This window comes from Podarcis cretensis (assembly GCF_951804945.1).
Source record: "Podarcis cretensis genome assembly, chromosome: 7".
Taxonomy (NCBI): domain Eukaryota; kingdom Metazoa; phylum Chordata; class Lepidosauria; order Squamata; family Lacertidae; genus Podarcis; species Podarcis cretensis.
In genome coordinates, this window is record NC_137176.1 from 26,133,124 (window position 1) to 26,145,013 (window position 11,890).

At 52.4% G+C, this 11,890-nt stretch overlaps 1 protein-coding gene across 1 annotated transcript; it reads right to left on the reverse strand.

Moving 5' to 3' along the window:
* Positions 1 to 8,540: 8,540 nt before the first annotated feature.
* FOXC1 (forkhead box C1) lies at positions 8,541 to 11,584 on the reverse strand. The gene has a single exon (XM_079983886.1). The coding sequence runs from the start codon at positions 11,493 to 11,495 to the stop codon at positions 9,549 to 9,551; it is 1,947 nt and encodes a 648-aa protein (XP_079840012.1). The 5' UTR covers positions 11,496 to 11,584; the 3' UTR covers positions 8,541 to 9,548.
* Between the last annotated feature and the right edge of the window lie 306 nt (positions 11,585 to 11,890).

The following is an 11,890-nucleotide window of genomic DNA, read 5'->3' on the forward strand; positions in this document are numbered from 1 at the left end:
AGTAACCCAAGAGAGCAAAAGAAAGAGGAGGTGTGTGTCAGAAAATGTCTGGAAAGCTGCAGAACAAAGACCCAGGCCCAGGCTTCCGCTTCTGCCCCGAATTCCCTTACAAGGCGGCCAAAACTCCGCGGGAGTGACCGGCCGACTCCAAATGGGATTCGATTTGGGTGCCAAATAGGCGTCTGCCGCCCCCCGCCCTTGAGAGCCGCTAGGTGTTTCTTTCTTTGTAAGAAAAGCGCTGAAGAATTCCGAGGTGATTTAACTACGACGACCACCGCTTTGATTTAAAAGCCAAAGCAAGTATATAGTGTGATCTCAAGCTCACTGTTGCTTTTCGAGGACAGGGTTTTTCAGAGCTCCGGGCCCCGCTGCGACGGCCCCTCTTGTACAGCAGGCCTCCCCTCCGACGCCTGCCTCGCCCGACCTGCTCTATGGATGTGGCAAAGGACTCGCGGGTCTTGTCGGCGGGATCCATATGGGTTTGGGGTTTTTTGTTTAGGGCCAGTGCGGGGTGTAATGTGTTGAAGCGGACCACCTACCTTCGGGTTTTGGTTTCTGCTTTCTTTTCGGATTAACTACTTGGCTTGGAGAGGCATTCGAAAAGCAAAACAAAAATAAAAGGGGGTGTGGGGGTGTGGACAGCAACCAAACAACGCCAGGGGCAAATAAGTACAAGCGGTTTGAACAGTCTGCAATGGGCTAGTTTGTGGAGGTAGTCTTCTATCCCGGATCGGTAGAGGAACGAGCGTGGTCGTTCCCACCAAGCCTTTGTGAAAAGGCTGCAGCGCAGGGCGCTTTTCCTTCACTGGTTCTGCATGCCAGACTCTTAACGGGAGTTTCTGCCCAGTCACTTCTGAGGATGCGATCCTAAGCAAGCTTACATCCTTTAGACTTGCGCTCGGTTAAGAGTGTATGGGATGGGGGCCGGCGGAAGAGTGCCGGGTGTTGATCTCTTCTATACATTTGTCATGCCTAATGAGCCATTCCCAGACAACCCCTTTTCCTCTCCTTACCACTCCCAGGTATCAAGGCTGTAAAAAATGCGAGCCTGCCCTTTCTCTGGGTGGGTGGGGGGGGTCGTTCCCTTTCCACACATCCCCCATCCCCACCCCTCCAGTTCCGGGGTGTTGGGGGGGGGGGAAATCGCTGCCTTTCTCCTCCACCTTCTTCTCTTGCTGGGGGTTTTGCGTCTCCTGTACAGGGTAAGAAAGACCCTCCGGACGGCTTGCAAGGCAGGCCCTGCTAGTTCCTGGTTACTGCAGAAGCCGGGCTATTTCAAGCGCATCGCGGATCTCCCTACACATGGTTTCCTTCTCGGTGAACTTAACGCCTCTTCCTCCCACTGGAGGCATTTGGCGATTGTTTCGTTAAATGAGACGCCGGTTAATTAAAATAAAACACAATCGCCCATTAGGCTGCTCCTCTGGAAGGACACGGATGGTGGACATCCTTTCGCTTGCTCCCCGCCTCCCCTTCGGCCCACTGCTCTGATTAAATCGGATTCCCTTTTCGGCTTGGCCTGATTTTAGGGATAGGACGACACTTCCAGCCTAGGGGGGGAGAAGGTGGGAGGGAGGTGAAATCCGTCGTCGTTTCCAGTGGGCCTGGTGCAAAATCAACCCAGGCGTGAGCTTTGTTCCAATCTATCCTCTTTACATCTCGTGCTGAAATCCTCCCCACACTTCATTGGGAGCCTGGCCCATTCAACTGGGGGGTGCGGGGGGTGGGCTTAATTCCCAATAAGCAGTAGGACCAGCATATGATCATCTTTAGCAAAAGTCTGGGGTGTGTGAAGAAGAAGACTGTACAACAGGCTTGGAGGAAGATCTCTGAGTAACCCCCAAAAAGAACCGGCAAACTTCCTCGAATATGGAAAACGATGTAACAAAACCCCACACAAATAGTTGGATTTATTGAGGGGGGTGGGAGAGAGAAAGAAATAAGAAAAAGAGCAACAACGACAATGCCCCACAGTAGGATTATAAAAGAGAGGAGCGGTGTGGTGGCTGGGTGTTTGAGACTGGCACTGATCAGTGTTTCAGGGAGAAACAAGAGAGCTTTGGTACCTATTTCAAAAGTTGAGACAAATGGGCTGGATAAAACATTACTGCCGAGTTAAAGGGGGCTAGGAGACTATCAAAATACTTTAAATATTTTATATAATATTATGGATGCACAGAGCAGATGTACTCTCTGTGTGGCCCACAGCTGTGCAATGAATGCTAGCTAACCAGGTAACTAAACTGTATCTGTTGCGGTTCGTGTTCACGTGATAAATGTTATTTTGACAATTTGCCATGTAATAATTCTAATCGAGCCAAATTTCAGCTGAATGTGACCCCGTATAAGGATGCATCGCTGGCAGTATCGATATTTCTCTTGCAGCGCCTGATAAAAGATTATATTAAATCCCACAGGCCCGGGAGAGGAGGGGAAGAGGCGCTTTTTGGTGAGAGTTAACATGACCAAAGGAAGGAACCCGATGGAAAGCCCCAGCGCTCTTTCAACATAGGAAGCCTGTGAATTCAAGCACTGGAGGGGGGAGATGTTATCAGGCTTCTCATGAGGAAATCTAAAAATATATTTTTTTCCTGGATAGAAAAGCTAGGAACGTCTTTTTGTATTAATAAAACATATACAGTATTTCAAAGTATCTGTAAGTAAACAGCATTCCGAGCAAAATCCTGAGCTCCTTAGATTTTTGTGAACAAAACTAATTTTACAAAAGCTTTACCTATTTTAGGACCTAGACAATTTAGTAGGTCATAGAGTTCAGCTGATTTCGGTGGGGCTTGCTTCTAAGTAAGCGGGTTTAGGATTGCGGCCTTCATTTGGCAGAGGCACAAGTTTTCTATTCAGTCCGCATTTGGACTTAGCAGACAGATCACAAAGGACTAAAACATTCACAGTTGCAGAGTTTCCCCAGTTGCAAATCACAATGGAGAAGAAGCGCCTGGAGTCAGCATAAATAAAAGATCTAATTTCAATCTGAATTCAACAGATTTAAAATCGGGTGTACACCTCAAATCTAGGCATGTTTACCCGGAAATATGTTCCACTGAGTTCAGTGGAGCTTACTCCTAGGTAAACGTGCATTAGGACTGTACCCTAAGTCAGATTCGGATTCCTCATACGGAATAACTCCAAACATTGTCGACATGAACAAAACCTGAACATGATCGATTTCTTTTCTTCATAGGGGAACACCCCCACCGCCCATTAATTCAAAGAGAGGGGAGATTATGTAAGCATCCTGCGCCACCAATTTCTGTACAGCTGAAGCTTCTGCATAAGCAGGAGGATGGATCGTAGCCCGCGGTTCAGAAGTTAGACGTTCAAACTTTCCATACCCAGTGTCGTCTGAACTGACGTTGCCGTTTGCGCAGCTCTATACGCAATCTAGTTAATCTGTAGGATTTGCCTTGTTTTTTTGTTTTTTGTTTTTAAGGCGCTAAATTACATTCGTGTCAGGAACCTTTGGCTTACGTGGATGGTGAATGGGTGCAGTGAAACTAGGGCAACTCCCACGCTGTACCCACGCACATCCCTTCTCTGACCAATTTCCTTTGACATAAAATAAGCCTCTACAAAAAGTTAGATGAACTGTTTACATGCAGTTTAAAATTATCTACCTCTCCCTTTATCTCTAGATTCTAGATAGACATAACATCCCAGGCCAGGAAGATCAGTACAATGATTTCTCTTCTACCCCAAAAGTTGTCACGCATCTACCTGGAACCAAGCCCCACGGGCGTCAAAGGCACTCGCATCCAAGCAAACCTGCTTTGCGTGCGTCGCAGCCTTTGACAAGCATCCTGAAGTATGCGCTGGACCTCGCACGCTTTTCTCTTCGATACATAACCCACTCCATTTTGCAGCGTGGGACGACAGCATCTAAGGCCTGGATTCACAACCGGTTGAGATGCAGTCCTTCGGGTGTTCAGAGGGCTGCGGATCGCTTGATCTCTCTCCCCCCCCCCCCCACGCTGCTCAGCTAGAGGGCGAGGAGTAGTAAATGCTATCAAGAGCACAGTTAGGTATCTTCCAGCCCCATCAGGCCAGGCAGTGGGAGAGGCCTAGAAGCTGGAGTAGCGGCAGCTCCCTTCACTCCCCCACAGCCTGCTGGAGCCGGTCCCAATTTACCGTGATTCACTGTCTAGCTACGGGCCTCGGAGCTCCCCCTCGCCGCCATTTGGTGCGTAAAAATTCGGGGGGCGGCCGGCCGCGTTTCATTCTCCCGGGACCACGTGCAGGCCAGCAGGGCGAGGAGTGGAGGTAGGGAGGCCTGGACTGCGTCAAGGAGACGCCAGCACAAAGGCTCTATTCATGGGCAGCCATCAGGAAGCCCAAGTCCCTCGGTGGCACTCCTCTGGAGCAAGAGAGGGGCTTCAGCCTGAGCCAGGCTCACCTGCGCGCCAGGCTCAGTTGCTTGGCCTGAGTATATGAAGGCGAGCAATTCCCTGACCTTCCTGCCGTCTCCATCCTTTCCTCGCCTACCTCTATCTCTTCCAAGGCCTCCTTCTTAGGAGAGCCTGGACGTCCAACACGCGAGGCAGGTTTCTAGAAACCCCTCCTCGTCTCCCTTTCCGAAAGCATCGATCTCTCTGCTGTTCGCTGGCTGGGGGTCTGGGAGGGAGTGCCGGGGGAGTGACAGGGCCCGTCTGCCGATCCACCTGTAGCTGGCGGGTTTCCCTCCTCCTCCTCCTCCTCCTCCTCCTCCTCACACGTGTGCCTTCAAAACAAAACAAAAGGTGGCAACCAAGGAGTAAACAGCGAGTAACGAACAGCTTGGGAGCAGGCGAGTGGTGAAACAAGAGCGCAACTGAGTGGCCTCTTTTGTCTAAAGAAAGGCTTCCCTGCGCGCTGGTTGGGTCAGACTGCAATCCGGATCCTGACCTCATGTCATCTCCTGTCAACTCCCTGGGAGCTGTAGCCGCTGGATACTATCACCCTAATGCACATAGAAATGACGAAGAAAGAGACCACAATTTCACAGTCTGGTGGATATAGCTTTAGAGGGCTGGTCCTTACGGGGAACAACTTCTGTTCACATCAACGGGGACAGACTTCCATCTATATTCCTTTTTTAAAAGAGAAAAAGTTATCTGAGGGCAAACTAGCCAGCTCTTAAAGCAACCGAAGAGTGACGCCTACAAGCCCCAGGGGTTTAAGACTTAGTCGCAAGGGTTCAAAAGGCTCTTTGCTTCTCATTCCTGGAAACTTTGTTCAGATATTGCAGCAACGCAGCTTCCTCCACCCCACTTTATACATTTTTACCTGTGAGTAGACTATACTGTCTTTAAAGGGGTCTTCACCACCCCAAGTAAATGTTATGGGCCATGCTGATTCCATGCATAGCTGTCAACTTTTCCCTTTTTTAAAGGGAAATTCCCTTATTCCGAATAGGATTCCTCGCAAGAAAAGGGAAAAGTTGACAGCTATGCCTAGTTGGGATCAAAGATGCCTCGCTCTCATTTCCCTGGAAAGGGGTCTGCGTGTTTCTTAAGAATTAAAAAGGGGAAAGGACTAAAAGACTTAGTCTTGGCCACACTTCACCCGGACTGCAGCCCAACCATTTTACGTGAGAGTAAGTCTCACCGATTTTAGGGAGATTCGCTTCGGAGTAGGTGGTCGTAGGATGTCGACTCTCCGCCTTAAAAGGGGGATGGGTGGGTGTCTTAATCGGCTGGCTGGCTTTGTGGCACGCACTGAAACCCAGTTCTTCTTCCTACGCCGTTTGCCCCCAAATCTATGTATTTTGTCGTGGCCTCTGCTCCTGCAAATGGGGTCCTCTGATCCCATCTGGCTGCGGACTACTGGGAAGGCAGGAAGTAGCTTTCGCCAGTGGAAATCGAGGCGATCAGCAAACAAACATCATCCGAAGAAAGACTCTCCTCCCCGCCACTCTGTCTTCTCTCACAAAGGACATTGGGGTGGAGGGGGGGGGGGTTGGAAAGAAAGGACCTAAGGAATAAGCCCGCCATAAGCACAGTTCGTAAATTCCCCGTTTATGAGCTCACTGAAACCAAGAGTGTCTCCCATTGATGGCTTGCACACCGACGCCTCAGTTGAACGTGGTGGGACCACCTCTGAGGTTCCTCAACCTGGCTTCCCCACCCCAGCTCTGAAAAGACACAGCTAATAAACTGAAGGGATTGTGACAACACACGAGGTTGCCCACCTCCGATTATTCCCTTCCTTTCTCCCTGGCTCCTTATATGTACAAAACACAAAGAGCGCGCGAGAGTCAGCCAAAATTATAAATGCCCATGAGCGCTGCAGTCTGATTTCAGTGGGAGAGTGAAGCACAAAGCCAGGCCGATTCTCTCCCACTGGATTGAATGGGGCTTTCAAAACGTTTTCCATGGTTCGTTTCGCTTTCGGAGAGCCAACTTCAACTAGCCACATGCTCTGGTTTGTTAGATAGAACTGGATGTGTTAAGCACAAAACGTACAAAAGCTCATCTATACGAATCTATTCCGAAATACTGTATAAAAAAATCAAATCGAAAGCGATCCTGCTACTTTCCTGGAGCTCTCTTTGAATCGGGAATCGCTAGTCTTGCTAAGGCCAGATCAGTTAAGGCCATATCGCAAGCTGTGCGCCAAAGCAAACTTCAGCAGGCTCACTCAGGACCATTGAGTTCAATGGAATGTAGCAAGTAGGTGCCTTAAAAAGAGTCACAACTCCATCCCTAACACGGTTAAAATCAAGTATTTTGAGGTTAGGCCGATTTCATATTCTAGGTAGGCCTGCTAATTTTAACTTCTTTACTCCCGAGTCCTCACATATTTAATCACTTTAGGTTAACTGAATTGCAGATCGGACTGTGGTTTAAATTCAAGTCCAAGCTATATAGACTAGCAGCTGAACTACTAATAATTAAGGTATTTTGCCGCATTTCCAAAGTGCTCTTCGCAAATAAAGGAGGGGAGAATCGTTCCGAGGGTGCAATTCCGAGGTTGCAAACGCTTTCCTGAGAGTAAATGCCATTGCGCTCAGTAGGACTCCTACTTTCAAACAAGCCACATACATAGGATAAATCCGCACAGCGTCACCCTCAGTCCGGGTCTACGTCTCACAATTCGAAGCGCTTTGAAAAAGGAAGCAAATGCCCAATTCACAAACACACAAACAAGATGACAAGAGTGCAATTGCGTGAGATTAATTCCGATAGGGAAATGCACTAAAAAGCGAGGAAAATCCGTCCCCAAGTTTCTGAGCTCTTGCTTGCTTGCTATTCTGGAAGCACGACTAAGATGAGAAGGCGCCTGTTCAGGTTTTAATTAAATTAGCCTGGATTTATTTACTGTTTGCGGCCTTTAACAACCCGGGAGCAATTACTGCCAAGTGTTGCCTCCGATAAGAGCGCCTGATAGGAGCTGCATTCTCTTGAAAAATGCTCACCGGAGGCTCCCCAGAAAGAGAGCCTCGCCTCGCCTCGCCTCTGACAGTGCGGCCGATCCTTCGCAGATAAAAGGCTAAATTGCATTTTGTTGGGTTATTCACGAAGTGGGCAAAGGTGTTTCCTCCATTCCTTGCAAACCTCACTGAGAGATGACCTGAAGGCGAGTTTCTACATTTGACCAAAACATCACCCGTTGCTATTAGCAGCCATCCGCAAAGGCGGTTTCTTCTGCTTAAAGTGTGTTTGTGTGCGTAAGAGAGAGAGGGAAAATGACTCCAACACTAGGTAACAATGAGGAAGGGAGACTAGTTTTCCTTCTCAGTTCTTTGTGTATATAGAATCGCTCCCTGGGAAAGCAGCAAAAAATATTTAAGAACTAGCGACCTGTCTAGAATAATGAGCGAAGGCGAAACAAATCCAGGACGCCATGGTTTGTGGAACGAGTTGCCCAAGAAACATGTTCGGGGGAGAGAATTGAGCAGCCCCCCCTCCCCTATTAGTTCACATTGGAAGAAAGGGTTTTAAGGATCTTATTACTATTCTATAAAATATAGCTGCCTATATTTAGAAAATTCAGAAACCTGCACTTGCATAAATGTCACTTTTTTCATAAAAGCTCGCATTAATTTGCAAATGAAGATCAGGACCTCCTGCGACTTCTTTAACGCCTTCCTCTTGATATGGGACAGATTACGGCCATGGGCCTTCCGCGGATACATTTCTAAGCTCCAATATTTGTCAAATAGCTCAAGCCCTCTGCATCTGCTGCCTCGCAACAGTGATGGCTTGGTGGCTTACATTTTCCACCTATTCGCTAAGATTAATAACCATAATAGTCAGAACTCATAAGTAACAGCAGCAGCAGCAGCAACCTGAGCAACAGCCAGTGGAATCAACATTTGTTTTTAAGTCGATTCCAGCCGCATCCAAGCCCACACACCCAACATAGATTTTTAAAAATCGATTGACATAAATGATATTTATTTACAAGTTTAGGACTAACCAGAAGCTTAAATTCTGTTATTTTTGGTTTAACCGGTTGATGGGAGCGAGTTACCCAAGAAACATTTTTTTTAAAAAATGTATTTTTCACTTAGCCCACACTGGAAGAAAGTAATTCTACCATCAACATTTCAGCTGTAGGATTTTTAATTTTTTCCTTTAAAAAGTGGGGTTAATATATCCAGACGTATATGGTCTCAGTCCAACTGAATGGTAATTTATTAATAAACAAGCAAGGCAGTAACTTCAGGGTATCTCCAACAAAAAAAAAGGAAAAAATGATAAAGGATAAAATAAGATTAATACAGCTTCCCATTTATATATATAAATGAAAACAAAACAAAACAAAAATCAATGTTTAACGTTACTTTAAAGTCAACCTTTCTGAAAGCATTGAGGGGGTGGGGTAAAAAGAACACTTTCTGGTGTTTGGTCCAAAAGATCCAACTACAGATTTAAAAATAAATTACTATGCATCCATTTACATTTTCGAAACAAATCCTTGCGTATAAAGGAGTCCTTGCAGGGGAGAGGAAAGGAAGGGGCTTTCTAAGGCGGCGTCGCTTGCAAACCAGGGGCGAACCTCGCATGGGCTTGAGCGAACCCGGATTGCGCCTTCATTGAGGGCTGCGATCCACACCACCCCGTGGAATTCGAGGGAGCCGCTGACTTATCCCCGCCAGACTCTCGCCGCTGGTTGGCTGGCATTTCCCGCGCGCTCAGTCGCCGGCGCCCAACCAAGCGCCGGACCAGCAGCCAATAAGGCTGGCGCAAAAGGGCGCGCGGGGTGGGAGCCACACAACGCGGCCGGCAGAGCCTCTGGCAGAGGGAGGCGAGGGAAGAAGGCACCCTCTCTTTCTGGGTGCGGGGAGGGTTGTTCTTAAGGCAAGGAAGAAAAGCACAAACTTACGTGTTATTTGGAGTAACACTGTCCTTTAACAAACCATGTCCTTAGTTAATAAAAGGCTGTCTTGGGGTAAGAGTCTGTGGAGGTTTTGCGCGGGCTTCGGGAGCGCCGAGCGCCGGGTTTGTGGGTTTGTGTTTACAGTGGAAACACGGCTTCTCCAGCGTCCCCTCAGAGCGCGGCGGCGGCGGCGGCGGCTGAGGGCCGGCTTCTCCCCTCGCCGCTCTCCTCGGTCAGAACTTGCTGCAGTCGTAGACGAAGGCGCCCGAGGGCCGGTAGAGCGGCTGGCTGCCGGGGAAGGCCATTTGGCAGCTGCTGGCGGCCGCCGCCGCCGCCGCCGCGTTGCCGTTGACGGGCGAGTTGCTCAGGCCCAGGCGCTGCGACGACTCGAACATCTCCCTCACGGCGTGGAAGTTCTGCTGCTGCACCGGGTAGCCCGACGGCGACGGCGACGGGGACGACGAGGCGGCGGCAGCGGCGGCCGCAGCGGCCGCAGCCGCCGCCGCCGCCGCAGCTGAGGCGGGCGCCAAATGGGCCAGCTCGCCCACCGCCGTGGCCTGGTTGAGGTACCACGAAGCCAGGCGGCCGCCGCCGCCGCCGCCGCCTTGCGGGTGCCCCTCCTGAGGGCTCAGGCTGAGGGAAGAGGCGCTGCTGCTGCTGCTCGCCGCCAGGCTGTACTCGGGAAGGGGGTCCTGCTCCACCGGGCTGCCGCTCAGGTGGCCTCCGCCGCCTCTTTCTCCGCCGCCCCCGGCAGCTGCGGCAGCCGCGGCAGCAGCGGCCGCGTAGAGGCTCATGGCCTGCAGGTTGCAGTGATAACTATTGGCGCCGCCGCCGCCGCCGCCGCCGGCTTGCGTGATGGCGCTGCTGCCCGTCGTGTTGACGCCCTGGCTGCAGGGGGCGCTGTAGAGCGCGCTCTGCGCAGCCGCAGCCGGCGAATAGCAGCTGCTGAGCGCCAGCGAAGGCGGCGGCAGCGCCGAGGTCCGCGACGTCGAGGCGCTCGAGGGGCTGGACGACGACGACGACGACGGCGGGGCTGCGGTGCCGGCCGTGGGGGGCAAAGCCAAGAGCTCCCCGGCGCCCTGCCCCGGGGAAGCGCGCAGGGAGGTCATGATGATGTTGTCCACGCTGAAGCCGCCGGCGCCCGCCCCCCCGGGGGGCCCTCCGGGGTGGTGATGGGGCGGCGGCGGGTGGTGGAGATGCGGGTGGTGGTGATGGTGATGATGGGCGTGCGGGTGAGAGTGGTGGTGCGGGTGGTGGGCGTGCGGGTGCTGGCTGGGAGGCGCTTCGGCGGCGGCCGTCGGGGGGTCCAAGCCCAGCGCTCTGCCGCCGCCGCCGCCGCCATGCGGGCTCCCCGCTCCGCTGGAGAGGCTGCTGGCGCTGGAGCTCCCGGGGCTCTCGATCTTGGCCACGGGCGCGCCTCCCAGCGGGGACAGCGCTCGAGGGGGCGACGTCGAGCCGTTCTCCGTCTTGATGTCCTGCAGCCTCACCGGAGGCGCCTGCTGCTGCTGCCCACCTCCGTCTTGCTGGTGCTGCTGTCGAGTCGACGGCTGCTGCTGCTGCTGCGTCTGCTCCTTGCTATGGAGGCGCTCCTTCTCCTCCTTGTCCTTGACGGCGTCTTTCTTCTTGAAGCGCCTCCGTCGGCGCAGGAACGAGCCGTTCTCGAACATGTTGTACGAGTCCGGGTCCAGGGTCCAGTAGCTCCCCTTGCCGGGCTTCTTGTCGTCCCGGGGCACCTTGACGAAGCACTCGTTGAGCGACAGGTTGTGGCGGATGGAGTTCTGCCAGCCTTGCTTGTTGTCCCGGTAGAAGGGGAAGCGCTCCATGATGAACTGGTAGATGCCGTTCAGCGTGATCTTCTTATCCGGCGCGTTCTGGATAGCCATGGTGATGAGAGCGATGTAGCTGTACGGAGGCTTCACCAAGTCCTTGGGCTGCGGCGGAGGCGGGTAAGGGCCGTACGGCCTGCCCATGCCGCCTCCACCACCGCCTCCGCTTCCTCCTCCTCCGCCGGCGCCCGGGTACTGCTCGTGGGCCGCCGGGTGCGGAGAGTACATGCTCATCGGGGCCGGCATGGCCGCGTAGCCCCCTCCGGCCGCCGCGCGGTAGTAGCTCTGCTCGCCGCCCAGGTATGGCACCACTCCCAGCGAGTTGGGGCTGGAGACCGAGTAGCGCGCCTGCATGGCCTCCCTGCCAGCCAGCCAGCCGGACCAAGCGGCAGCAGCTTCAGCAACAGCAGCAGACTGGCCTCCTCCGCCTCCTCCTCCGCCGCCTCCTCCTCCTCCGCCGCCTCCGCCTTTGCTTTCCCCCCTCCACCCCTCCGCAGCTCCAGAGCCAAAAAAGTATAAACCAGAAGAGGCGACCAGGATCTTTCCTTTCCGCCCCGCTTCCTCCCCCGAAAAGGGAGCAAGCAAGCGAGCAAGCGGACGAAAACTTCGGGGTCCCGTTAAAGTTTGCTGCTTTCCCCTCCCCCACTCAAGAGGGCCAAAAAATTAAATAAATGGAAAGGACCCGGGGCGAAGGAGAGGGGGGTGGGTTGATGATGGTCGTAGGGAGGGGAAATAAGTCTCCTTTTCTT